General features: G+C 44.0%; 1 protein-coding gene across 2 annotated transcripts in view; it reads right to left on the reverse strand.

The window, feature by feature from the left end:
- Positions 1 to 27201, reverse strand: part of GRK5 (G protein-coupled receptor kinase 5) — a 154458-nt gene that overhangs the window by 66035 nt on the left and 61222 nt on the right. For both annotated transcript variants that reach the window (XR_003529659.1, XM_027655276.1), the window contains exon 2: positions 23481 to 23576. Coding sequence is in view for 1 of the 2 variants with exons in the window: in XM_027655276.1 (XP_027511077.1) it covers positions 23481 to 23576 (96 nt within the window). In the remaining variant the exon portion in view is untranslated. The remainder of the gene's footprint in view (positions 1 to 23480; positions 23577 to 27201) is intronic.

Consider the following 27201-nt stretch of genomic DNA (forward strand, 5'->3'; position numbering starts at 1 on the left):
TATTTTATAAGTGTTTGTCAATTCCAACCTTTAAAAAATTGCAAAATAAGCTCAACCACCAACCTTAATAATCACAGAAAATAATACACTGGAAAACATAATCAACCTGCACCAACTTTAAGGGTATCACTGACCTCTGACAACACTGCTAAATTACCACTTAACTGGATATTTTGCTCAACCACAAGTGGTTTATTTGTTATAATACAGACACTGATTTTGCCTTGGTTTATATTGACAGGCTGATTTCACTGCCTGCTGAGTGACAGCCCCCTCCGAGTGGGTGTGAAGGAGCTGAGCTGCTGAGTAAAATGGATAGGAGGAGTGCAAAAGAGATTTTAAAGTCATTTAGAAACCCAAATGCACTGAAAGGAACTTGTACAAAAGGGTATTGCCAATGGAAAGTATTTTTTTTCTCCTCGACAGAAGTCTGCAGTACCAAGAACCATTTCATACCAAATTATTGCGACGGATGCAGAGAGTGTGGCAGGTTGTGCCCAGACACAAAAACCACGAACAGTCGTACTTAGGTCTACTAAGAAAAGGCAATTTTTGAGTGAACTTCCACTTCATTCTTATGAAAACTAGGTTTTATAGGGAAATTACCCGAGAACTTTTGCAGTTTTAAAGGTTATTCTAATGTTTGCATTTTTCCAGTTTATCTCCTTTTTTTCCCCCTGTTATTTCTCAGTTTAGTTTCACGCTGTCATATGAAAACCATCTTACCCTTGAATTGTTATTTTTTCCCCTGTAACATTTTGTTTCCTACATTTCACCAGACAGCCACAAGTATTCAAGAACACAAAATAATGGTGTTCAGATCTGCAAAACAAGAAGCCCAGTCTATCACCTCCAAAACTACTAAAAGAATTTCAGCACACAGAAGACAAAATTAACAGGAACTCCAGCTAGGGTTGCCTACCTCATAAGTAGTGATATGGTATTTAGATGCTGAAAAAAAAAAAAATAGACATTTTACTTCTCACTTGGAAGAGGATACTTCAACATCCCCTTGCATTACATTCTAGATCCAAAGAAATACATCAAAAAATGAGATCCTAATGCTTGTCTGAAGTGCTCCCAGCACCCTTCCAGAGAGCTGCTGATCCACTAAGACACCGCTTCACTCAAGCATATCAACAGCATATCTGCACACACTGCTTCAGAAAATAAGCAGAGTATTAAAAAACCTACTGAAATTAAATGTGGTTATCTCATAAACTTCTATACCAGAGTGACACATGGCGAGGACTAGCTCCATCACAACTGGATGCCATTAGTCCTTTGAAAAACCTCTCCTCAAGTTATTCTGGTCAAGAATGTACAGAGATGAGGCTAAAACTAAGAACTCTGCGACAGCTCCCACTGCCTCTTAACAGCTGGGTGATGCTGCCTTCTCCGTGTGAAGCATCAGCTGTGTGTCCATAAATGTGAACAGGTGCTCAGAGATGGCAAAAAGGATCACTTATGGGGCAGCCACTTAGATTTGCCCTTTCAGTTCTACCAAGTAGAGCAGCCTCTGTGCTCGTACCTTCCTGCTGACCTCCAGATTGGAGAGGGTAGATGCTGTATATGGCTTTTTGGTGTTCAGGTGTTTAGAGCAAGCTGTGGCTTCACCAGCAACATTCTGTGTCCCATAGCTAGACTGCTCCTGCTACTTCATTAATCAGTCCAACAGCTGGGAGGAGTTCTCAAAGCATGGAAGTCAGGACTGACATGTGCAATTCTCCCCTTAGAGATGTGAAGGTTCTCCTATAAAAGTGAGATAGCAGAACACTAAGTCCAGTGAGCTTGGCTGGAAGAGAACCATCAGCTAAGGGTTAACAGCTACATCCCCAGGACTGAGGTGCACTGTCTTCTGGGTCCTCAGCCCAGGAACCATACAGAAGACAGGGATTTCCTCTTCAGCAGACACATAAAATGTACTTCTATGAAGGGAAAAGGCACGGAAAAGAAGAGCCACATGGCTGATCTGAAAGGAAAGCGTGCTTGCAACGACACTGAAACATTAGAGACATTGTTCGAGGGCAGTTCATCCTTGCAAAAATATTATCCTCGTCTCCATGCCAAGGGCGGTGAAAGTATGGGCTACTTGCCATGGAAGTGCTGGGTATTTAGGCTAGACCTGTCATGGGGCTTATTTACTCTCTGCGCCCAACGTCTCAGACACACTCAAGCGTAGTGTTCATGTCTTGGCAGGAACTTCTCATTCATGCATTTTCTCCTGGTCCCCTTTGAGGAGTCTTCCTCCTCCGACACTGCAGTGGTTGAAATTTCATTGCTTGCTGAGAAAACCAACACTGATTAATTCCATCCTACTTGCATGGAAGAGGTAAAGTATGCCGGTCTCTAGCCAGGGACAAGGAAATCCCTGCTGCTTACATGCCACATGGAATAAGCAGCCCATGGTTGAGGCCATTGGACTTCAACAGTCTTCATTCCACCCGCAGGAAAGAAGCAATTATCCATAGCAGCGTGGGGAGTAAACAGGAAGTAATGCAACACATTCACTTTTGAGCACAGAATATGTTTTTTATAAGACATCATATCCCACAAGGAAGAATTCAGCCATGGCGTTGCATCGACGCACCCCGAATTATTAAAGGAACGTGATTGAGGTTGCAAAGCTAAGCCTCAAAGCCTAGGAAAAACCTAAATTAAAGTTGCAGGCTGGTGCAGCCTGAATGCCAGTCCTGACTGTGTGTGCATTGTGGTGCAGTCTTTAATTACATCACTGCAAACTGCTTTTCCCCCCGGACCCTCCCCTCATTCAAAGCCCAGAACTGACAGTGCTTACTTAATGAGCAGCTATTCAGGACTCCATTCTCTGCTCTGCTTCAATGTGTGGCCCTGCACTGTATTTGGTGCATCCAGGCAGGCCTGCTCTGAACACAGGGGTTCATTTCCCCGTGGACCTTGCTGTGACATTCTCCACTGCAGCCTCTGAATACTTCACTTGGATCTATTTGCACCCCACCTCTGACAGACAGAGTCCAATTTTACAGCTTGTGAACTTAAACACATAAAGATTGAGGTAAAAAGTATCCACCGATACTTGATTTGCTCTATATCTAGCTTTATGTGCCATTCTCCCTGCCCAAGGCCAACCTTCTGTTTGTTTTAGTTGCAGATGTTTGTAACCAGGACCCAAAAATCTCAAGGCAACTACCACTACTCAAAAAATGAAAGAAAGCACAAATAGAGGCCAACTGTGAAAAACTAATTTCAAGTGACTTGCCTGTCATCTCATAAGATCTATCCCTGTCCAGTTCCCTAGTGTGGTATTCAATCACTTTGGCTATGAGACCATTTTCTTTGATGCTGCAAATCCCCATTTAAATTTATCACACACCTTTTACCTCATGCAATAAATGAGTCAGTCATTCTATCCTCCTTTATTAGAAAACCCAGTTCCAATCCCAGACTAAGTCAGGCTTTTGAACTGACTGCATTAGGGCTCCTGGGGAAGAAAATTAAGCATTTGATATTTACAGAAACATGAATTTAAGCTGCACAGGCAGCCTTAATTCAAAATTTATTTTAGGAGCTCATTTTTTTAACACATATTTTTACATGTTTAATTTCCTAAGCCTTTAAGGAACTGGAAAACTGAAGAAAAAAAAATTGCTGTGGATCAAGAAAAGGTTTTGTTCATTAGGAAGAGCTTACACAACAGGCTGGGAACACTGAACTTGAAGAATGTCCTTTCATCACAGCTTTTCCTGAGCTTTTTCCTAAGTTTTCTTTGAAACAGAAACTCCATCATGATGACTCTCATACTGATACCTATACTGGCAGAGCTGAAACAGGGATGTCAGGGTATCCATTCGTGCTGCTGGGAGAGGAGCTGTAAATTGTATTAGCTGATCCTCCTCAGTTCCAGGGTCTCTGTGGACTGTGATTCCCTGTGTTTTTTCTTTCACCTTCCCTCCCTAACTTTTTGCCCTCTTTCCCAGCAGTACTGCTGCTCCATTCTAGTTCCCCTAAGACGAACAAGTTCCCTCTACTTCTACAGTAAATCTCAATCTTTCCAGATAATGGGTCCCAAATCCCCCATACATCTGATCCCAGGACTTATCCTGCACAGGAAAGGTAATATGCAGCAGTACAAGCGGGATAGGGATTTACTGCACACAAGCAGCTCTGCAAGAGCTCTCCAAGTGGACATCCTTTGGGAGACATCTGCAAAGACTTTGCATCTCAGCCTGAAGTGGCCTGTTTCCTTCACTGGAAGGAAAAGCACTGAGAGGTCCTCAGGGTGGGATCCCTCCCTGAAATGCACCTTAGATGGCCTCTTTCACTTGTGACTGAGAGGATGGACAGGTACACGTGCTGCAGCAAAATCCTGTCAGCCTTTGTGGACTCCCTCAGCCATGTGCAATGCAACCGACCTCTGAAAGGGGAATAAACTATCTCACACTTAGCCTGGATATTTAAGGAATAGCTATGGTGGTGTTAATTCACCAGTGCTCATTCCTTCAGTGGAATGATGCTGCTTCTTTACCTTTCTGATCAATCCTGGCTCCCACCTTCACCCTGTTATTTTTAATTAAAAAAAAAAAAATTAAAAGGAAAAGAAAAAAACGTAGCACAGAAAACATCCAGCATGGAAAATTTCAGTCTACATAACTCTGGCAAAATCCTAATCTTATAATGTGCAATATTAGGCAACTTTAGTCATGGATGGTGCTACCCAGCCCACTGGTAACAGCAACCCTTACTCAGAAGGTTTGGCTTCGCAGACGCGTCGTTGTTATTTATTATGTGTTACAGGCCAGTTCTGCCCTGCCTGCTGATGTTTTAGGGCCTTGACCTGCGAGTAGTCTCACTGAATGCTGAAGGCTTGACTGGAAAACTCAGAGGATGCTATCTTTGAGGGTTATATGAGAATCAAAACACAAGCAACTTTCTTTTACAGGGACTTTTTTTCAGCCTAAATAGATAAACCAGCTGAAGATGAGGATAAAGAAGAGAGGCTGCCTAAGCTTCACGCCATGTTTTGTTCAATTTTATGATTTTTAATAATTAAGCACCTCTGTCGGCTTATCAGGGATGAATATTACCTTACTTCCCTTGAATTCCATTTAGTTCTTACATTATACATATTCCACATGAGCGCTCTCCTCTCTCAATATTTCTGGCACCAATATGAGCCTCTTTGGTAAGGACTCATAAGGTTATGAATGTCTGGACAGCCTGAGTAATGAAAGGCCATTTGGGGCCGAACCATTGACCACAGGATTAACTTGCCAGGAAGCATAAAACATAAAATGTAAATTAGGTACTAATAACCCATTTTTCTTCTAAATCCTCGGTACAGATACGCAGCATGAAGCACAGATTATGTTTTGAGAGAGATTTTGGAATAATTTGCAGTTAAAAATATTGTATGGGACCTTGTGTTGTGGCCTCAGAAGAGACTGAATTGTGAGTTGTTACTGCTGCCCTTGAACCCACTTCAGTCAATGGAAAGTTTCATTGGCACCTGGATTTGTTGCTTTGGGTAGCTGCCTAGCTACCAGCAAAACCCAGCACATAATACTGTCATCAGGGAAAGAGGAATGTGCAGCCCAGCAAGCAAGACATGCATGGAAAAGTACATTTCTCCCAGCATGTTTTGCAATCTCCATGCTATTCCCTCCCCATCTTCCTTTCCACTGATCTCATCTGTGGAGATGAAGTCAAGAAGAGAACTCAGGAAGCAGCACTTGCATGGCAAGATCATTTTACTGCCTGTGCGTGAGCAGCATCATCCCTAGCACAGCTTTGACCCTCTGGATGGGGCCAACCCCGTGTGAAAAGACAGACATGCAGCTCCACTGTTCCCAGGCAAGGGATCTGAAGGCAGCTTGAGGTTGGTTGGGCATGTTTAGCTCACATGTGAATTTGCTATCACAACTGTGGTCTTGTATCCTGCTGGTGACAGTGTGCACTGAACTGCTGGGGAACAGAGCTACAAGTTATGCAAGTTACAACACAGCATTTCTGTTGCGCTATTTTCAGAACACACACAAAGACATGTTCTTCATGAGTGAACTCCAGCCTCCAGCTGCACTATGTAAGAAGGTTGGAGCCACCAGTTACCCCCTAGAAACTATTGTTCTTGTTCTGTTTGCTGCAACAACGAGGAAACGACCAGCTTTTCTCTTTCTCATCTGGGCCCAGGACTATCTAAAAATATAACGTGTGGAACAAGTTTCTTGAATTAATTACGCTTCAGGTAAAAATAAAATAAATGTACTTGGCCTTAATGAGATCTATAACTGCTTCTCCACCCTACAGCACACATCTCTTTTAAGCAAAACCTGGAATCTTGCTCCTTTTCAATAGGTCAGTACACCTGACATAGCCCTACAGCTCAGTAATTCCTACCACTCTTTGCACCGAGAAAATAAGATATTTCAACCAATACTTTAAAAAACTAAATAAATACCTGGTTTTGGTTTGCAAAGAGGGGAAACCTCTGGCTATGCCTCTGATACAAGCCTTAAAGAGAAGACAGGAGTGGATCTCTGCTCCACCCTTGCAGAATTGCCTTGCTGGAATAGATACCTTCTCCCAGAGAAGCAACACAGAGAAAGCAAAGTCATATCTCCTCATTCACTCTTCCTGTTATTAATTTGTAGCATAATTACTAATAAAGATTATTTTACTGTGCTAATGCCTAATCATGGCACAGGACCAAGAACATATGGAGGGAGCATGGTGCTAGGCACTGAATAAACACAGAAAAACAAGGCAGTCCTACCCAGGGAGTGGAAAGGTTTAGAGAATACGAATAAATATTCATTGCTTTTGGACACCAGTCAGAGACACCTTCCAAGTCTGCTCAGGTTCAACTGCTACTATTGATGTAGCAAAAGAGAACCATGACTTAAATGGGTGAAGGAGGAGACTCCTAAAAACACACATTCTGGCAAAACAGGAACAGACTAAACAAGCCTCTTGAAGAAATATGCATTTGAGAAACTACTCTGATTCAAAAGGTCTGGGTTTTTTATCCTTCACCCATTGCATGGAGCTGCGGTGCAGCAACATGCTGGAGATACATCATGTGATAATTCAGGGCCACTAACGCTGGAGAAAAAAGCAACAATACTGCAAGAGTAAGAAAATAAACCTTGAGATTGCAAAGAAAAAAAAAAGAAAAAGAATCCACAAGGTCTGGTGTAGTGCATGCTATAATTATTAATGAGAATCATGACTTCGTGGTCCTCAGAGGAGAGCAGATGTGCCTCTCCATAAAGCAGGTCTGAAGGGTATATACATTACTAGCAAAGGACAAGCACCACCGTTTCCTCTCATGTAATGATCAAGAGTCCCATTTAATTGAGAAGAAAATAAACACCCAGGCTGGAATTTGGCCAGGACACTACATTTAACATCCTACTCTAAATAAGAAATGCCATACAAGTTGCAGTGTTCAAGCAGAGCAGACACAAGCTAACGCAAAAGATCTCATCTGATAATCCTCCTCACAGCAAACTACATAGACCAGAATTTACAGTCCTGGGCAACATCAAATGTTGAGTCAACCCTGGCTGTAAGTGCCAAATGAGGTAGAGCACTTGGAGAACATCTGTTGTGGATGACAGCAAACATCTTTTGCCTTGGAGTGTCCCAGGTAAATCTCCCAGGAAAAACAAAACCAAGTGTCTGCAAGAAGTCTGTCTTCCACCCTGTCCTGCTGGCCAGCTTCTCCTGAGCGCATCATCGTGCTCTCAGATGAACTCACTCATAATGTGGCGACAGCCTCCCCATTTTTTGGATATCAGACTTTAAACAAAAGGAAATTGGGGTGTTTGGAAGGTTGTCACCTTACCCTCTGCCAAAGACCAGGAGAATTTTTTTCTTCATTTTTTTTAGGAGTGGCCAAACCACTTTTGAAGCAGGCAGTCAAAATGTCTGACTTGCCTTACTTTCCCCAGAATCACTCTACACTGTTCAGTGACAGCAGCTTGTGTAAATACTGGCAGGAAGTCATCAAAGACATGACAGAAGGAAGACATAAAATTTCCAGTACAATTAAGAAAACAAGTTTTGGTTACTCTCATCAATCAAGACTGATTAGATCAGCGAGAGTGGCCAGACCTGGTTCTAGTGTGGAATATTCTGCCTGCATCTCTCACAAATGATATTTGTGCTGAACAGACCCAAAACCTCCCTTTTCCTCAGCTGTTTGTGTTGATCACCAGGATTTCATCCATTCTGTCACCTGGTCCTGCCCTTGGCATAGCCTCACTGAAGGTATTGTAATACATTACTCAGATAATTCCCCTCTTCATCCATCATTGTGAAAAGTTTTACAAATGTTGCAAGATACTCCAGGAACTCATACAGAGTCCATGGATTTCAATGGGAACTGTGATACCGTGGAGTTCTCCAAATCAGAGAATTCATCTGATTGAAAAGGTTTGCTTCTTTTTTTTTTTTTTTCACAATTCAGCATTCTCATGAGACATTTTAACTTGTTATCTTCCCCGCTTTCTTATCAGATTTTCCTGTATTTTTCACTCCAACCTTCACATAACTTTCTGATTAAATAACTGAAATCACCTGACACAGACCATGTCTTTCAGCATGTCCTCAGAGAGGCCCAATGACTTTGAAAAGCTCAGTAAGCAAGGCTAGGGCTTTAAAATTTCCATGTAGGTATCCACAGTTCAGTTGGAATGCATCTAGGTTCCTCAAAAAAAAAAAAAAAAAGGAAAAAAATGGGGCAGGTGAGGACTCACTGATTAACAAACTCTGTTACTGCCCACAGTTAAGACAGAGACCACTTTTTACTTCTTGTGTCTGGTATCACATCATCTCTCACAGCTCTGCATCAGTCCAGCTGTACTGAAGGCATTGGTTTCATTTCTGGATCCCACAATTCTGTGTCCATGAGTAGTTGGCAGTTGAGTTCTAGATAGTAGCAGTAGTTTCAAAGAGCTACAGTAGGTCATCAACAATAAAAAATGCCTGAAACAATGCCTTAAAACAACCTTTCTCTAAAATTAATGGGGGCACAAATTTCACTTGCTGCAAATTAGAGACCAGGAGGTCCAAGCAAGAGCTATTTTCTAAGCATCCTATTTTAAAGTAGCGGAGATCAGCACCATGAAATGACAGTGCACGTACACTTGGAAATAACAAAGGCCTACAAAGCTATCCCAGCTGCAACGGGCAACAGCATGAGACACCACAGCACATTCATCTAGTTTGGGTGAAGCCCTTCAGAAACATTATTTGCTCCTGCTACTTCCTAATGCACCTGTGCTGCCACTCTTTTCAGGCTGTCCCCCTGCCTGCTGCATTAAACCACTTGCAATCACACATGTAGGTCATGGGCTGCTTGGCAAGGGCCCTGGGCATGCAGCTTCTGATGACCCAGCCAAGAGATCAGAAGAACTTCCACCAGGACAAAGCCAGGGAGCCTGCTCTGGTGCTGGTTTTGTGCTTTGGTTTTGCCTTTTGTTTTGCCACGTGTTTCACAGTGGCATTAACGTTCTGTTCATCCCAGCCTCGTGCTGCCAGACAGATTAGTTTCTGTATTTACTTTTCCTTGCCTTGAATTAGAGCGTGATCTTTTGCCATGACCATAGCTTTGTTGTTCTCAGACTCTTTAAGCCTGATCTGTTTGATTGCAGGGTTGAATACAACCCAGAGTCCACATTCCTTGTGTTGACTGATAACCTCCTCCAGGCCACAGACAACTATTAGCCCACAGCAGTTCTCTCAGATAGGTCAGCTATATTTATTACAGCACATTGACCACATGGCCTTCCCCTTCTTCAGCAACAGAAGCTGCAGAGCAATGCCAAGCACTGATTCTCTGACCCCAAGGACTTCCATGGGAGATCCACACCATTCCCAGCTCTATTTCACATGCAGAGCTTTGACAGGACATCACCTCTGGACAGCACAGGGTACACTCTAGGTCAGCTCTGTGACAGGCCAACCCCATAGATGCAGGGACATAACTGAGCTTATAAGCCTGGGGTGAGGAGTAAAACTGATTTACTTCAACACAATGAAAAAGTCAGCATTTATGAGAAGCCAAACTGAAGGAGGCTGTTCTGTCACTCAGGTTCAGGGATGGGTTGGATTTGCTAAGTGGTTTTCTCCTTATGACTGATGGGGAAACTGCGGGCTTGACATTTGAATATGGACCTCTCTGCAGTGGCTCGTGCCTCTGCCAGCTCCCCAGCTCCCCTTTCAAATGACTGAGAGCAGCAGGACACTTTCCAATGGATTTGTCTTCCTGGGTGCCCAGCCCCACACTGCACTGCTCAGGGTGCCCAGGACTGTCATCAGCCAGCAGCTGAGTCCCAGCTCGAGTGGAAAACACTGAGCCACAACACCCTAAATTCCAGACATCTGCTGCCTCCCTGCCCCAGGTCATGCCATTTGCAATCACTTGAAGAGCTCAGGATCAGCTCGGGTGTTGTGTGGGCTGGAGAGCAGCCTGAGCTGCAAACACTCCTGGTGCAAAGGTTGTCTCCTCTGGAATGCACTTCCCCACTTCAGCTCTAATAGCCTGGATTTCATGACCCCCCAGGTCATGCTGTAGGGTCCATCTGCTTCCCCAGGCTCCAAAGGCGGAGGAGAAATCTGAGAAATTATAAGGATACTGTAGGAAATGCTTAGTTGTAACCCAGAAGGAAGAGTTGGTGCCTTGAGACATCGACTCAGTGGGTAGAAATTGCAGTGATATTGAGTAAATCTGCCCAGAAAGCAGAATGGGGAACTATTACTGAGCTGAAGAAACAAACACTTATGACTTTGTGGGACACAAGATAAAGGATTTTTATAACTTGGTTCGTAAAATTGTTCTGATTTAGGTTTAAAGCCTATAAATACAAAAAGAGAACTAGCAGGAAACAGAACTTACAGTCATAGAAGGAGGGGGATGTGGGGAATTCCATTATGGGATTGCTCCAAGAGCCCACTTAAAATATTTAATGCTGATACCTCTGTCTTCTGTCTCCTTAAAAGAAATCACCTCTTACATCATGCCACTCAAAATGAATCATGCTTTCCATTTTCCTTGTTCCCTGCTACATTCACATTAAACTATTACGTTGTATGCAGGAAAGAATCCAGCAAAAGCAACTGTCTTGCTGTATGCTAGGAATGATTTTCTTCAGATGGCTTTAATGCTGAAGACAAAGGCCAGCAATTTGCCCCAAACAAAGCACTGGAATTTAATCTTCCTTCTGTTTGTGAGCAGTATGCTTCCACAGTCCTCTCTGCATTCTTCAATTACATTTCTACTGGAAAGTTGGGCTTTAAAAAATCCCTCTCTAAAGCTGGGGTTTTTTTCCCCTGAGAGACTTGAAGCAGTGAATGCTGTATTAGGAAGCTGCCAAGTTATCTGCAGAGGACCTCCACCACTTTACCTCTTCCAGAGATGCTTGTTTAATTAACACATTCCACGAGCTGTAGGACTCCTCACAGCTGAGGATTTCTTCTGCTTCGATGTAGGATTGTGCTGGAGGATGGGGATATGGACAGTTCACATCACATCTTGCAGCTCCCTGAGCAGCTTTGCCTTGCACACAAACTGCATAGCCTGGAAATGCACCTCAGAGCAGCACATGAAACCAGCAAACCGTGCTCTGAAATTGGGAAGGAAGGGGAAGACAGCTGGAAATCTGCATTATTTAAAATGCTGTAGGATGAGAAACAGATGCTGGCATGGCATTTGTGGAGTTGAAAGTTACACAGCTCACACTGCCAGCTGGCAGCTAAACTGGTATCAAACCCACAGCTATGCAAAACCCACCACCACAACTGGCACCCAGGCTGGCAGAGCCAGCCAAGAGCAAGAGATCATGGGCACTGAAACAGTCTCTCTCTTGCCATTGTGCCTCCGCCCTGGGAGGGACCAGAGCAGAGAGAGGGAAGTCAGACTGCACCTGCCAGGGAGACACAACACCTCCCTTTCAAGGGCTATCTGTGCATTAACTGTCACCAGGACTTAAATTTGCTTAAATGAAGGGTAAAAAAGTGAGGAAGAAAAGCAAAGGAGTGTTTTATTTGCTCCCTAATTCAAGACTTGATGACCCACATCTCAGAGGCAGAGCCTCCAGTGAACTCCCAGTGCTTTCTCTCTCTGAGGCAGTCAAGGAAAGGGCTTCTGATCCCTCCCCAATACATGCTGGAAGTGGGTGAGTTGGCAGCAAGATGAGATTCCCTTCCTTATTGCTGTCTACCAAAAAGGGAAACCCTGGAAAACTGCCAGATCTGAAGACTTGTTAGGGAAATACTAGTTTGTTGATGGGAGGCAAAAAACAGATGAGGCAGAATTCCACATAATTCTGCCAACTTGAGCATTGTTTTGGCTTGCATCAGTAGAAGGAAGCTATCAGCTAATTTACACAAAAGATAAAGGCTTTTGGGGAGATGTGATTTAGCATCATCACACTCCAGCAATGAGTGAGACAGAAGGCTAAAATCATAGAATCACAGAGTAGTTTGGGTTGGAAGGGACCTTTAAAGGTCATCTAATCCAACCCCCCTGCAAAGAAGAAGGGAAAAACACTGGGGCTTAGGAAAAAAAGCCATAATCTCTCCTTGGGGATGAAGAAGGACAAGTTTGCAATTGATTTCATATGATATGAACAAAGAGAAAAGAAAGGAATATCCTACCTATGCTGTGAATTACAGTGAGCACTTATGGAGCTCTTTACAAATTTCAAGCAGTCTGTAGGTGCTTTACTGGTAATTGGTTGTGGGTGATGGTTACTTGCCACGTAGTTCAGTGGTGCTGTTGAGAATAAAATCCTATCCCTCTTTTCGAACCAGGACGGCAGGTCTCCATCAGAGCTCCTTTAGGATTTGGAACAGAAGCCAGTGCCAGAAAACTTGTGAAAACCACATGGCTAGAGGGTGGATCCATGTCTTCCCTCTCTCTGTGCTGGCCCTGCTGTAATCCCAGTCTGTGCTAATGCACAGAGCCCATGGCAGAGCACAGTGGGAGTAACCACAACCTTGTGTGACCTCTGCGTTGGCAGCTTCTCTGCCGAGCTTGAAACTTTGCATTGCCTCCTTCCACGCCTTAAGATCTTACCTAAACAAGTTGATTTTTAACTCATAAGAAAGCCTCTGGCCCCCGAGGGGGCTTTGAAATAGATTCTAAAAAAGACATCAGTCCTAGTCACAGGACCAAGGGTTGTCCATGGCAAGGAACGGGGAGAAAAGGCTGTAATTCTCCCTCGCAGCTCTGACCACTGATTCATAGTCACACTGGCATAGACAATACTGGCATAGACAATATTTTTAGAAGTTGTTTTTTTCCCCCCCTAGAAGATAATGAGGTTATGGCGCCCCACAGACACCCACAGTCTCCTGGGCAGGGATGAAAGCAGCCTCTGAAGGGGTGAGTCCCTACCTTGGAGGAAGAAAGCCTCTGTGGAGCTAAGGACAGTCATGAGCTCCACTCCCAGCACTAGGGCGGCTGCTTAACAGCTGCTCTATTCATGCTGGGTCTTTTCTCCTCTCACAGGCAGAACAAGCCTCAGGAATGCTCCCACTGACCATGCAAAGGGGATGTGTTTTTATTTACTTGCAGTTGCTCCCCCCAGCTCACCCACTCTCCTGTCTTCCATTCTCCATCCTCCTTGGGCACAGACCCGGGGCACACAGAGGCCTCCAGGAGCCAACAGTGTTGGCCTGTTCCCTCCCCAGGGACAGGTTAGTTCCCTCCCACGTGGACCCCAACCTGTCACCAGCACAGAGGTCCTTCCCAAAGATATCCCACCTCATTACTTGTGCTCAGGCTTAGCAGGTTCAGCCAAAGAGATCTGGAAAGGATCTTGCTTGAAGTGGCGTGGCTGCCAGTTGGCTTTAGCTGCTGGAGAGCTGATCAGCACAAACATGCCATACTCTGCCACATTAAATCATAAATATTTTATGCTATTTGGTAAGTTCCCCACCACACATTTCTCTCTTTGGCATTTTAGAGTCAGGATTGTACCTTTGCAGGATGTCCCTACTTACTTCTCAGACTCCTCTTGAAGCTCAGAGTGCTGAAGTCACTGCTCATGGGACAAACTCTACCTACACCAAAAGGTCAGATGTGATGGACATGGTGCTCAAGTGCTGAATGTTGTTTGTTTGGGCTGATCAGAATAGCTCTGAAGTGACTTACACCAAATTCTTCCTGTGCTCAAAACCGTGTTTCTCCATAAGCCGTGTTTACAAATGCCAAAAATATTTTGAAGCAGGAGTTATGAAAGCCTGAAAGCACTTACTTATAGAGGGCTGTTTCAACATTGCAAATACTTGTATGTAGTGGAGCCAGGTCCTGTTGCTCTTGAGAACAGCCCCCACCAATCTGTCAACACTGGCCTAACTTGTCCAAGCGAGAGCTCAGAAAATCAGTGTGACGTCAAGAGACCTTCAATGTGCCACTGTACAAATATGATGCTGGTGCAGGGCTGGAGGATGGGGAAATCTGGCAGGTACAAAGAACTTCCCAGCTACCTGCTGAGATTCTATTTTTTTTGTGGGTCATTGAATACCAAACAGACTTCCCATCTTCTGAAATTAATCGGTAATTCTTCTGGAAAGGTAAAACCTTCTTGTTTGTCTTAATGTGCTAAATTTAATTGTGATTTCAATGTCTTGGTCCATAACATATTTTTTTAAGGATTATAAGAGTTCAGACTATTTGTTGAACCATTTTTGCACTGAGCTTTACCAGTGAGTTCTTCAACAAAATCAAATACCAATCTACCACCCTGCCCAAACTTGGGAGATTTTTCATAGTTTAGATTATACCATCTTGCTCTATGATTTTGTTTCCCTTCCCTACACTGGGCTTTCACTCATCCCTTCCACTATTCCACTAAGAGACAGCAGTCTAAGGTACAGAATATTTTATTTTACTTGTCTTAGAATTCCCTGGCATTAGTTTAGCATGGTAAAAATGTGATTAGTAAGGAAATAATAGTACTGGCATAACCAGGAGCTCTATTCAGAAGTGGCTTCATAGCTCCTGCTCTGATCCTGCCGAGTGGGATTTCTATTTTAATAGCAATATTTAACAGAATTCATGGCCATGCCCTGATTTCTGATCTACAGACCACAGAAATATTTCCAATTATCACCTCCAAAGTGTTTTCAAAGCAGCATATAGTGATTTCCTGAAAAATAAATGGAATTTCTCGATGACTTCAAGGATTCAGCCAAACCACCAAAAAATCAGGTTCCCAGGTGAGTTCCCCCACCCTTTGCCTTAAAACCAGAACTAAAAGTTAGGTGTGGGATCATCCTAAAAGCACACAACCTCTCTTCCCCTTGAAAGCCAGAAATCACCAGCACAAGGACAACAATGGGCCTTAGTTCCACTAAGACACTTTGTCTGGGGTCTCACCTCAGACACAGATTTACAAGGAGTAAGAATCCCAACCCTGCTGACCCATAAAATAATTTGCAGTGCCCTAAGTTATATTTAAAAGTGAGATATTGAATTTATATCCATTTATTTATGCTTGTACTGTCAAGAAAAGATAACAAACCAGTAGAACTGAAGTGCACTGATCAAGGACCTTCATAACTAAAGGAAAAACTGCACCTTGTGCTAAGGAATTACACTTTGTGGCAAAGAGTGCTTCAGTAAAAGCAGTGCTACCAAGACAGAGATAAAGTTGAAAAAAGAGGTAGAAGATGGCTTTTATATTTTGCAGATATTCAAAATAGGGATAGATAGATAGATAGATAGATAGACAGATAGATAAAAAATGTGAATTTTGCTTCACTCCAAATATTTTATGGTCTTTGGGTGACTTTCATATAAATTAAGATTACCACTTATCTTCTGCTTTTAAGTAAAGAATAGGATGCTTCTTTTTCTCCTGCCCCTCTTCCATAAAAAAAAAAAGGAAGGAGGAAATAAAAGAGACAAAAATTAGGTTTCCAGTTTTAACCAGAATAACAGCTCCACTTTTTTACAAAAAAAAGCTGTTTTGTTACAAAATGTCTCCATCAAGGGCTCAGTCTCCTATGTTCCTGTACCCTGACCTGCAGCATTTTCAGCCTGCCATACTTGCAGCATGACTGTTCCCAGCAAAGCCCAGCCACAATCCTGGAGGCCTCTGTAATAACCAGCAGAAGCCAAGTCAAAATAATGCTTCCTCTCCCAACTACCAAATGAGTTCTTTTCCTCAAGAAGCATTAACTGACGTTAATCCCATCCCTCCCTAAAAGCCTGAGTGCATCTCCAAAGGTGAGGATTTCAGGCTGTTCACTTCACAGCATCCCTATAATGTAGGTCTGATAGATCTTTTCTCTCCCTGCAGTTCCCTCTTTCCAGTATAAGAGGGCTCCTGTGCAACTTAATTTAAGGGAAACTTTCTCACTGACTCCAGCAGAGCTGAGCAGAGCCACCACCTCCCCATCACTATCAGGAGCAAAGCTACAAGTGAGTCCAGCAGAGAGAAGAGCAAGTTTTCACCATAAATGCAGCCCTACCTCTCATTCCCCATTTCCAGCAAATGCTAAATTGGTTTCCAAATAAATTTCCCTAACAATCAAGTACTACCATTTAACAGGACCCGTGAGCACTTCTATAGCATTTTACAATTCCAAATCACTGCATAAGTATTAATTAGGCTTAATGACTCATGTTACCTAATAAGATAATGAAAAACCCTGCAGCTCACAATATCTACTTCTATTTTCAGTGAGAGATGAAATGGATCTTTTAAAGGATACATTCTCCTCTAATTCCTTTCCTGCGTATCACTGTATGGAAAGTAACTCCAAGTGTGTCATGGCATTTTTTTTTTTCCTTCTCAATTTGCAAAGGCTAGTTTGTCTCTGCCACAAAACACAAATATAGAGGTTTAGTGACAATATTTGTTCCTTAGGAGGTTTTCTACTGAATGGTGACGAGAGTGGGCTCGCTTTTGGGTAGGGAGATGTGTATTTGCTGCCCGTTCTTTATGGGAGAATAGCAACATCTTTCTTGGTTTCTTTCTGGGTTGACCCTGCCAAGGTAATACTTAATGGATTAAGTCTTGTGAAATAAATTCTGTAAATAGAACGTGGACTGAGATCATTTCAACTCATTTCCCCTGCGTCCCCTTCCCGGCCTGGAAGCTGTCAAGCACGAGCAGCCTGCAAGAAGCCTGTTCTCCCAGTGTTAGTCCTGAGTCTCACTAGATGCATAAAACAGCTTGTTTTTCACATATTTTCTGTGATGGCATTAAAAAAAAAAAAAAGGCAGGAAAAAAACCCCCAACCTTTCTCAGTTCCACCCATCGCTATAAACTGGATGCAGCCAATCTTACAAGGGCACCAAACATTGCTCTGTTTGTCCACATTAGAGCACTAGAAACCTATGTTTATGATGGAATTATAGTTGAATCTGAAGGATTTTAAAGAAAGGAGCTGAACCAACTGTGGGTTTGTAAACAAACAGTACGGTTTTGATGTCAGCCATATCATTTCATGTGCTGGAACAGCTTCTATCATGTGGCCAGTTCCTGCCCCTGAAGAGTATCTAATTTAATTTAGATGTATTCATGATATGGGACAGGATGTCACATCCAAGAAACTGCAGGGCAACCCTGAAGGCAAGGTCTATGCTGGAAAGATTACATAAACTGTGCTTCCAAGGAGCAACAGAGACCTTCTGGCTCAAGGAAGAGAGGGGAAAGTTCTGTCTGCTGCAGAGGGAAGGGAAAGATAAAGTGAGGGGAAGAGAAGTGTATGGAATGGGCACTGTCAAGGGGAAGGACTTTCTCTCTTCTTTAGAAATTAATCAGCTCGAGGGTTTTTTCTGCATTAACTTTATCCAAAAAAAATCCGCATAACTTTTTCCAGAGCAATAAATCCTCTCCACAGCTCTCAGCAGTCCTTCCAACTGTGTTTTCAGTCCTTCTTGGGTTCCTCTCTCTCTGCTCTTTCTGTACTCACCCTGCAGACAACCACCACAGAGGATAACTCATCCAGGGAGGTTTTTCTTTAGGAACTGCTCCACCATCCATGGAATTATCCACATAGCCCTGCCACAACCAGCCTGGTGACCCCAGGGCTGATGCAGATTAAAGGGACACCCTGTGTAGATGGATAATTCTTTGTGAGCCCATTTATCAGCTTGGGCCTTAAATGATATGAATTTCCCTACAGACACATCTCAATTAACAGTGTAACAATTATACAGTATGTATATTTGGAAAGAAAACAGGACACAATTCTCCCCTGCTGTTATGTCATGCCATGGAATCCTGACTACTTGTTGAAAAACTATTTCCAATAAGAATGTGGGGGGTTTTTTCAAGGAAAGATGATACTTTCTAAAAAAAAAATATTTCTCAAAAATTAAACTCTAGTTTTAGCCAAAAACATGAGACCAGCCTTAGGTGTAGTATTCAGACCAATACTACAAAACAATCACAGAAGTTATAACCACCTGAGCTTGGTTATTTACAGTGGAAGGCAAGCTGCAATTCCTTCCTTTGATCTATTTGTTGGCTTCAGGATTACATTTCCCAACCTTGCTTTTTAATCACTGTAAACATCAGGAGTGAAGGAGTCAGTGGAGAGAAAATGGGCTACTGCTTCGTGGTTTTGATCAGACTGGTCTTTGATGACTTCTCTTTCCCACTTTCAGTGCCTGAACTTTATATGTGACACCACCACACAGTCTCAGGATCTGGGATCTGCATGTGGAGCTGTATTTTGCTGCCACATCTCCATTCCCAATCCTATCCCCATTCCATGTCCCAGCAGACACAGCCCTGGGTCTGTCGCCGTTCCCAGACAGAGCAGGGCAGGGTCCCACAGAGGCTCATGATCCCTCAATCAACATTCCCTCACGAGCAAGCCTGGAAAATCACACTTTGCTTTTCCAAGACCCCTGACCCGTGTGTTTATCCCCGCAGTGCTGGCAAACCCCTGAAGCCAAGGAGCCCAAAAACCACTGATGGGGATTCCTGAAAGATATCCCAGCACCATAGAGCAGAGCAGGGCAGCCCAAGCTGCCTTTAAATGAGATAACCCGGGTATAGCAGCAGCCTTTCTGCCACAGGATGGAGCTCAGTGCAGGCTGCAAAGCATTCCTAGGAAGCCTGATAAATACTCAAGTGTCTCTCTGTCGTTGATGTCCACACTGCAGCTCCTTGGTTGCCATCAGCACCCATCTGGCAGCTCAGAAAACCTCCTTTATGTAGGTCTGAGTCCCACTGCAGAGCCTGCACCATCAGTGTGCTTCCAGGGAGATAAACTCCACTGTGACTAAAAAAAGTCCTGTAGGGGAAGGTCTTGATCACGTCTGAAGAAAGTACAGTACCCCAGAAAAAAGGTGAGGGGGGAAAAAAGAGGCAGCTTTTGTAAAAAGTTGCATGTGAGGAAAGAGCATGTGAACTCTGTGGCTTTGATTTTGTCCCACTTGCTCTATTCACCATCTCTACAAAGTGTTTCTCACACAGATGTGTATTTTTAACAACGCTGAAAAGAACCTGCCAGAATTGGAAGCTCAAACTACTTTTACCCTGGATATATGGGATGCAAATGTCATGTAAGAGGTTAAATGGCACAGGAAGGATTTATTTGCTCTTTCTAAACCAAGAATGGACAAATGAGCATTAATGGAGCTGATCTTTCTGACTGTGAAATTTCACTAAATATAAACATTTAACACCAGAAATCCTCAGAGTTTCTCTTCTATCTGAGCACAACACACAACCAGAAACGGATTTACCGAAGGAGTTAAAAAATTTTTCTGCAATAATGCAACAAATCACTCTATGTAACAAACACAGACACATTCTGTGGCAGTTTGGGGGAAGAAAAAAAAAAAATCTTGATTTATTATATAGCATTTGGACAGTTGTGAAAGCAGATTTGCCAAAGATCAGAATAATCAACTCTTTCACCCAAGCAGGTTTTTTACGGAAGAAAAAAGCACAGAATGGGCCTGAGCAAAATAAATAAAAATTCCACACTTTTAACCAAGAGAGCCTTTTGCGTCATTCAGAAGTATTTACAGACATCCAGAATCTTTTATCATCAAAACGACACTCTGGCCTTTAAAATTGCAACCTTTTCTTACACTTTTGCTTACTGATGTCCTTTAAACTAGTGGGTATCTCAAACTTGAGGCATCTCTTCGTGCAGAGCCAAACGTAGGAACTTTTAAAGCTGCTCCTTGATTTTTTTTCTCTTCCCCTGAAACATCCCTCTTTTGCTGAGCTATCAGCTATGAGCTTTAAAGGCAGCAGAACCTCACCTACCAGCAGCATCCATCACATGAGTCATGGTAAGTAGTGTCTCAAACATCAGTTTTCGTCGCTTGAAAAGGCTTCTAATGCCAATATGGAAATTTTCCCACCTGGAAAGGGCTGGCTGTTTTAATACAATTAAATACAGCCAGGAAGAGGGCTGCAAATGGAAACATATATCAGTCATTCATGATACACAAGCCTCACTCAGCCCAGTAAAGGTATTAGTGTAGCATCCCTGCTCCCCGTGCCTGTTTAATTAGCACACAATGAAGGCCACTGAATTTCCCTGCAAAAGGGTGTTGCATACTTTGGACAAAAAAGAAAGGAGAAAAGAGGTTGCTTTTAAGTGCAATCCAAAAAAATAGCTCCTTGGCTAAACGGCACTTTTAATAAAGATGTTTCCAGTGTTTGTTTATTTATCAAAAAGCAGTGTTTCTCTCAGGTGTTTTGATTTTTATTTCTGTGCACAAGAAGGAGGGAAAAAAAGGGCTTTACTAAGCAAGTCTTTCAGTAAGACACCAGATGATGGATAGTCAAACACAGAGTCTCCTGTAAACACAGAGGTAACCAAAAGGTATGAACTGACTCATAATTGTGTCAACACAGGTCGCAGACCCTTGGTTTATTTCAGCCTTCCTGTTTTTCACAGATTTCTTTTCACACTACACTATTTTTTTCGAGACACAGACTCTTTTCAGTACACCTTAGCGGGGTGCAAAAGCACACACGTTTTTACACCCAAATGTGGGCGGCTACACACACATGCAGGCTGCACTGCCACAATCACAACAGCAGCATTTTCCACCCAATGCTTAGGGCTGCACTAAACCACACTGTGCAGCCCATGCTCAGCCTGAATCAAAAAGTCCATCCCACCCCTGCCTCGAGCCTTTCCCTGGAGGCTCTTGGGAAGCATCCAAAAAAGAGGAGTACAACAAAACCTCAACAGCCTGGAGCTCCAGTTCATGCAACACTCCAAGACTCGGTGTGATTTTCTTTTTAACCAAAGTGGCAAGACTCTGTCTGACCAAAAGTGCTGGGAGGTGAACAGGCAGCAAAGAGGTCTGTGAGGAGCAGAACCTGCCCATATTTGTCTTGGTCTCTAAGCAAACTGAATTAGGCTGCAGCCTTTTCCTTGTACAAAGTTTAGAATCATAGAATCATGGTTTGGATTGGAAGGTTGGAAATATCACCTAGTTCCAATCCCCCTGCCGTGGGCAGGGACCTTTCACTAAAAGCCCCATCCAACCTGGCCTTGGAGTAAAAAGCCTTTTTGGGGTCTCTGTTTCATTATTAGCACTGACTAGTGGGTTAAGAAATTGTTAGGGGAGGGACTGATGGGCAGACACACCAAAAAGTTGAATTCCCTGCAAGCCACAGAGTAGTTCAGCTGATGGTCCAAGGAAGATTTTTCAGTACATTCCCTGATAAAATCACCTCTGGAAACACGTGAGATCTGAAATCCTGAGATCCTTTTAAATGACTTACAGAAAATGAAGGGTTAAAGCCGGGGAAATGGTTCTTCCTCAGCAGAGGCAGTAAAAGAAGCAGTTTAAGACCAGACTGACACGACAGGTACTTGTTCCTGGATGCCCAGAGCGAGGGATCTGCACATGAACAGATCCCTCCTGAGCACCTCAGACCAACCACACGCATGCAAACTAATTAATGCTACAGACCCACTCATCCAAGGTGTGTCAGGCACCCTGTGTGAGCAAGGAGAAGTTCAGACCACTGTTTGTCTGGGATGTTTCAACCTCAGCCGGATTAACTGAAAATGGTAGAGCCAGCAAGGGCAGATGACCTCACTGAGGCTTAGCAGTGCCTCATTCCCTGTGTAATCACATCCAGCTCAGCAGGAAAGCCACTCAATAAAAATCAGAGTCACAGAACGAGGATTTGGACCTTATTTCCCACTGTGGAAAAGTCAGTTGCTAAAATTCCCAGTCAACAGGTAATCATTGTCATGAAGCCAAGTCCATCCGGAGATCACACAAGGGCCAGTTACTTCATCAAATCACTCATGCAAAAAATTCAAACTAAATTACATTTAGGACAAAGCTCACACACACACACAGAGAAGAAAAAAAAAAAAAGAAAAAGCCAGAAACAGCATTTCAGAAACTGAAATAATTGGCAGACTTAACTTTTTTGAGACCACTCATTTTAGGATACTACACCTTCGTAAAGAGCAGCATTTTATCTGGAGCCATTTCCCCCCTGCAGAAACCATGGCTGATAGAACAACAGGGAGAATTCCTTTTGCAGATGTCATGGTTTGTCAAGGTCCAAGCCACTACAGCAGATTACAATATATTAAGTCAGATTTGCTTCCAGCAGGTTCTGTACCTTCAGAAATTGGTCAGGGTTTGTATGTTTGTCGAGTGACCATAAACTGGGGAAAACCTACACCCTCTTCTGCTGCCTCCCCTCTTTTCTTTACCTCCTTTTAGATTCAGCAGCAGAAGACGAGGGGAGAAAATTTTACTGAAGGAGATCATGAAAAGACTTTCAAAACATTCCACATATTTTCTCTGCATAAACACGCTGTGAATTTCTAAGGTAAATAGTGCCAGGGCACTGTCACTCAGACCCCAGGAGTTCACCCAAGTTAGACAAATTATGCTGCCTGTTATCTCAGTTGTTCCAGATTCTTGCCTTTCATTCATTCCTTGCCAGTGGTTGGATTTGATGTGTAGGGGAGAAAAGAAGCCTCAAATGCTGAAGTTAACCTTTTGTGGTGAGACCAGTAATGCTGGGCTTTCCAGAGGAGAATGCACAAGGAGATAGTTGCTAGCCTTGTTTGCCAAGGCAGCAGCCAAAAAAATGCTAAAATTTGGCAGGTATGAGCAGGAGAAAGGCAGTGCTACGAAAATGGCCATTGCAAGCTCCCTTCCAAATCTGCAGTGTTTGGCCCACACAGATAAAACAAATTAAGTTAAAAAAATTTGTACATGTCCTATAAAAACCTACATAAAGCAGTGTCATGGTCGTGGTTTGAATAGAGGATGGTGCTGCTGAGCCTGGCAGAGGTAGTGCCTGTTGCTTCAAACATCATATCCAGACTGTAATTAATACTGACCTTCAACTACAATCAGCAAGTCTCATTTCCTCCCTGATAAAGAGCTCCCTATTAGAAGGGAATGCAGGATGTGATGAGGGGACTAATTTCTGAATGTCTTTTTACAGCCACAACGGTCCTGGCAGGTAGGCACTGAGTTTTATTTGTGCAGTACTTCCAAAGAAGGGAAAGGCTCTTACCTATGGTTCTTCGGAGATCTTCACACTGGCTAATGTGAGGGAATTTCAGGATTTCCTTCCACTTTTTGCTTTTGCCTTTGCGTTTCCCTCCACCCCCTGCAGAGAAAGAAATGTCAGGATTAGATCGCTTTAGGGGGCATAGTCACACCCAGAGTTCACCAGCCCAGTCACAGTTCTTATGGATACCAGTAATAATTAAAGCTGAGACACTGGGGGTTCATGAACAGGTAGATTCCTGGATGTGTCCAAGCCCAGGTTGGACGGGGCTTGGAGCAACCTGGGATAGTGGAAGATGTCCCTCCCCATGGTAGGGGGGTTGGAACATGATCAGCTTTAAGGTCCCTTCCAACCCCAGTCATTCTATGATTCTATGATACAGATAAGTCTGAGCTTGTTTGGCCTTAACCAGACCAAGGAGGTGGCATCTGGCAGAAGATCAGATTGCTAAAAGTTGGGAGTCCAGGTCTGTGGCCCACCAGGTCCAGTTCAGATGACAGTGCTGAACCAAGCATCCCCAACATCACCTCTGCCCCAACCAACAGCCATTTCACACAAGTCAAATAATCTTATAAAATTACAACCCACACCTTTCCAACCTGGATATCCCCCTTCTGGTTTTGGGATAAGTCCTGACTCCATCGCAAAAGAAGTGCTGGAGACTGAAGACCAAAATTCAATTACCACCATCCCCCCTGCCTCCCATTACAGGCACTGATAACATGGAATTACTGCTGCTGTTACACACTCTGGCCACTGCTGCTTCCACAGGAGAACAGTGGGAGAAAATTAACATAACGGTCTCATGAGGAAAACATCTCTTATTGGTTCTTTTTCCTCCTTCTCACTCCTCCTCCAGATCTCCTGAACTGAACTGTTCTCAAGGTGCATGACCCAGCTGGCTCCCTCCAGCCCTGGCTGAACGAGACCCTGAGCCTTTCCATGCTGATGAATCTCCCTCATCAACATCCCTCCATAAACACCTTGCTGCAGGCACCCCTGGCATCTCTGGGTGCCACATCTGAGCTGCCCAGGGGGCTCTGACCAGCAAAGGCAGTGTTTCCAGCAAACTTCACTTTGCTCCTTGCTGGGACTATCCCTGTGGATGTGACAGCCCAGCTGCAGGTTGGGATTCTCCAAGTCTCTGTCTGCGCTGCAGTTCAGTCCCTGTACACAAAATCTGATTCACTTGAGTCTATTTTACATGCACTGGCACACCAAATGACTAATTCAGAGCTGAGTTAATTTTGTAGAGGGGTTGGTAGAGTCACAGTTGCAGACTGAGGATGTGTTAGGTCCCACATGACATTGCAGGCTAAATTAGGAGAGAATTGACTAAAAAGGTAGCAGACCACCACAGAGGAAATATGAGCCTCAGAAAAAAAATACCAAATATTGCACTCTGTGGGGTGTTTCTGATCACACAGAACCTTTGGCATAGGAGTGCTTCTTTTGCATGTCAATTTTATTCCTTTGCTTTTGGTGGCCCATGGTTTTTCCATCACAGAGCCTGCCTTGAGTTATTTTAAAACTTCTTAATCACAGAAACTGATTGCATTTCTACAGTATGCAGTGTAGAGCAGAGTTACCTGCACTAGCCATAAAGGAAGTAGCTTGTTTAGACAATCAGAAGTACAACCTTGAGACCCTTTCCAGGAATTAGACTCCAGCAAAGCACAGAGAGCTGTGACTGCCTCCACACCACATAGTATTATGCAACACAGATGTACCCTCTGGGTCTGTAATGAATTCTGCTCCTACCCCCCCCCTTCAGTGCACCCCAAACAGTGCTGCTAAAGTCATTTCATTTCCCATCCCTCCAGCCACAGCATCAGAGAGGCTGTCCTGCTCCCTTGCTCTTGCACGCTGAGGGTCTTAGGTACACAAGGTGCTGAGAAGCATTTTGTGGGCTGGGGTGAGCACTGTGATCATCTGTTCACCAGCTCCTGAGGCACATGGCTCTGCTCTGGCTGCCAGTGACCACAGGGCTTGGATTCAGCAACCCAAAGGGTCCTCACTGACCCTCATCTCCCAAAAGCCCACTCTTGCAACCCTGCCCAGCAGCTCCTGTGAGCCAGGCTGTCCCCTCTGCTTGCCCCTCTTCTCTTCTGGTAGTGCTGTGCCTGAGGCACCCCAGGACATGGTTGGCCCTCCTGGCTGCCAAGAACTCTTGTAAATTCTGAGTTCTATGCATTGATGGCAAAGCTCCACAGGAATTAAATGAATTAAGTACATATTATCTAGCACTGGGGGAGGGATGGGAAAGAAGGGAAAGCAAGGAGGGAAACTGCTGGGCTGGTGTTAGAGATGAATGATCCCCCTTTGACAGTTACAGGGTTTGAATCTGGATTTCTGGATCCCTTCCTCAGGCTGTCATCTTCTAGAGTAAATCATCCCACCTCCATGTACAAACATCTTCCACTCATTCCTGGCTGCTGCCTCTGCCACTCCAGGGACCTGCTCTGCTCTTCCCAAGGATCTGACAGATAGGGGTGCTGCAGCAGGACAGCCAGGAGCTCTCTGCTCTGGGGCTGTGCAGCTGCTTGGGCAGCAGTGCCTGTTCCAACAGTAGTTACAAACATTTCTGGACACAGAAGGCAGTGGGAGTAAGCCAGATGAAAGTATCCTTTAGGGTGCCTCTGCTCAACACTGGTACATCTTCCCCCACTGAAGGTGGGACCTTCCAGGCCCAAGCACTGGAGATTTCAGAGCACACCTGCTTCTCCAGCCACCGTCACAGAAGTCCTCACAAAATGGTTGCATCTTAGCACAGCATCAAGCAGTGCAGACCATTGCAAAACAGCCCTTGGCTCGAAGTGACAGCTCTGAGATTTGTGCAGGGGTGAAACGATCCCACTAAGCTGGGCCAGAACACTTTTAAAATCCACTCGACGTAAAACATATATTGATATATTTGCATTGGATGATGTATTTCCGACATTAAATTTCCATCAAAACCGGAGGAGGGCTCTGCGGTCCCCTGTTACAACCGTGATCGATACAGCCAGCGTGTTCTCTCCTCTTTTGTGGCCATCCTCCAAAAATAAGCAGACTTGCCTGATGAATCATTTGCTCTTAGCTGAGCGTGAAGTAGCGTTGCTGCTTTGCCTGTGACGTCTTTATGTTAAAGATTCTGATCAAGTGCTTTAATCGACCTGACCTTTCCGCTCCCGGCTCTTCTCGTGGAGCCAGCGGGGTTTACTGGCTCCAAATGTTCATTCTGGGGGGTTTGAAGGACATAATGCAGTGAGACAGCTGAGACAGAGTAAATTGTCTAGCAGAGCTAAAAGCTAAAAGGGGAGGTTTCTCTGAACAGGTCAGTCATTGTGCAGGTTGCAGAGGGAAGCTTTTCACACTTGTCTTGATTGTTGCCTTTGCACCATCTATTCTGCCCAGGATTTGCAATCTTCAAGGCAGCTTCTCAGGGCAAGACTTGACAGGCAGGCCATGTATTAGATGTGAGTTCCATCATGTGGGGTTGGAGGGTCTGACTGCTTTAAAATCTTGGTTTGCTGCTGCTGATGAAAGGTGAGCTGCCAGCAAAAGCAGGAAATCTCAGCTCTGCTCCCTGGCATGCACTTAACAACTCAGCATTTGCAAACTGAGGGTTGAAGCTAATTCTCCAACATGTCAACCAGTCCTGCAGGAAACAAAAGCATTTGCTCTACATCTTACCTACTGAAAAATACATGGCTTTTTTCATATCGTCTTGTGATACCACATG

The sequence above is a fragment of the Corapipo altera genome, unplaced genomic scaffold (genome assembly GCF_003945725.1).
Source record: "Corapipo altera isolate COAL_440 unplaced genomic scaffold, ASM394572v1 180, whole genome shotgun sequence".
In the NCBI taxonomy this organism is placed as follows: Eukaryota; Metazoa; Chordata; class Aves; order Passeriformes; family Pipridae; genus Corapipo; species Corapipo altera.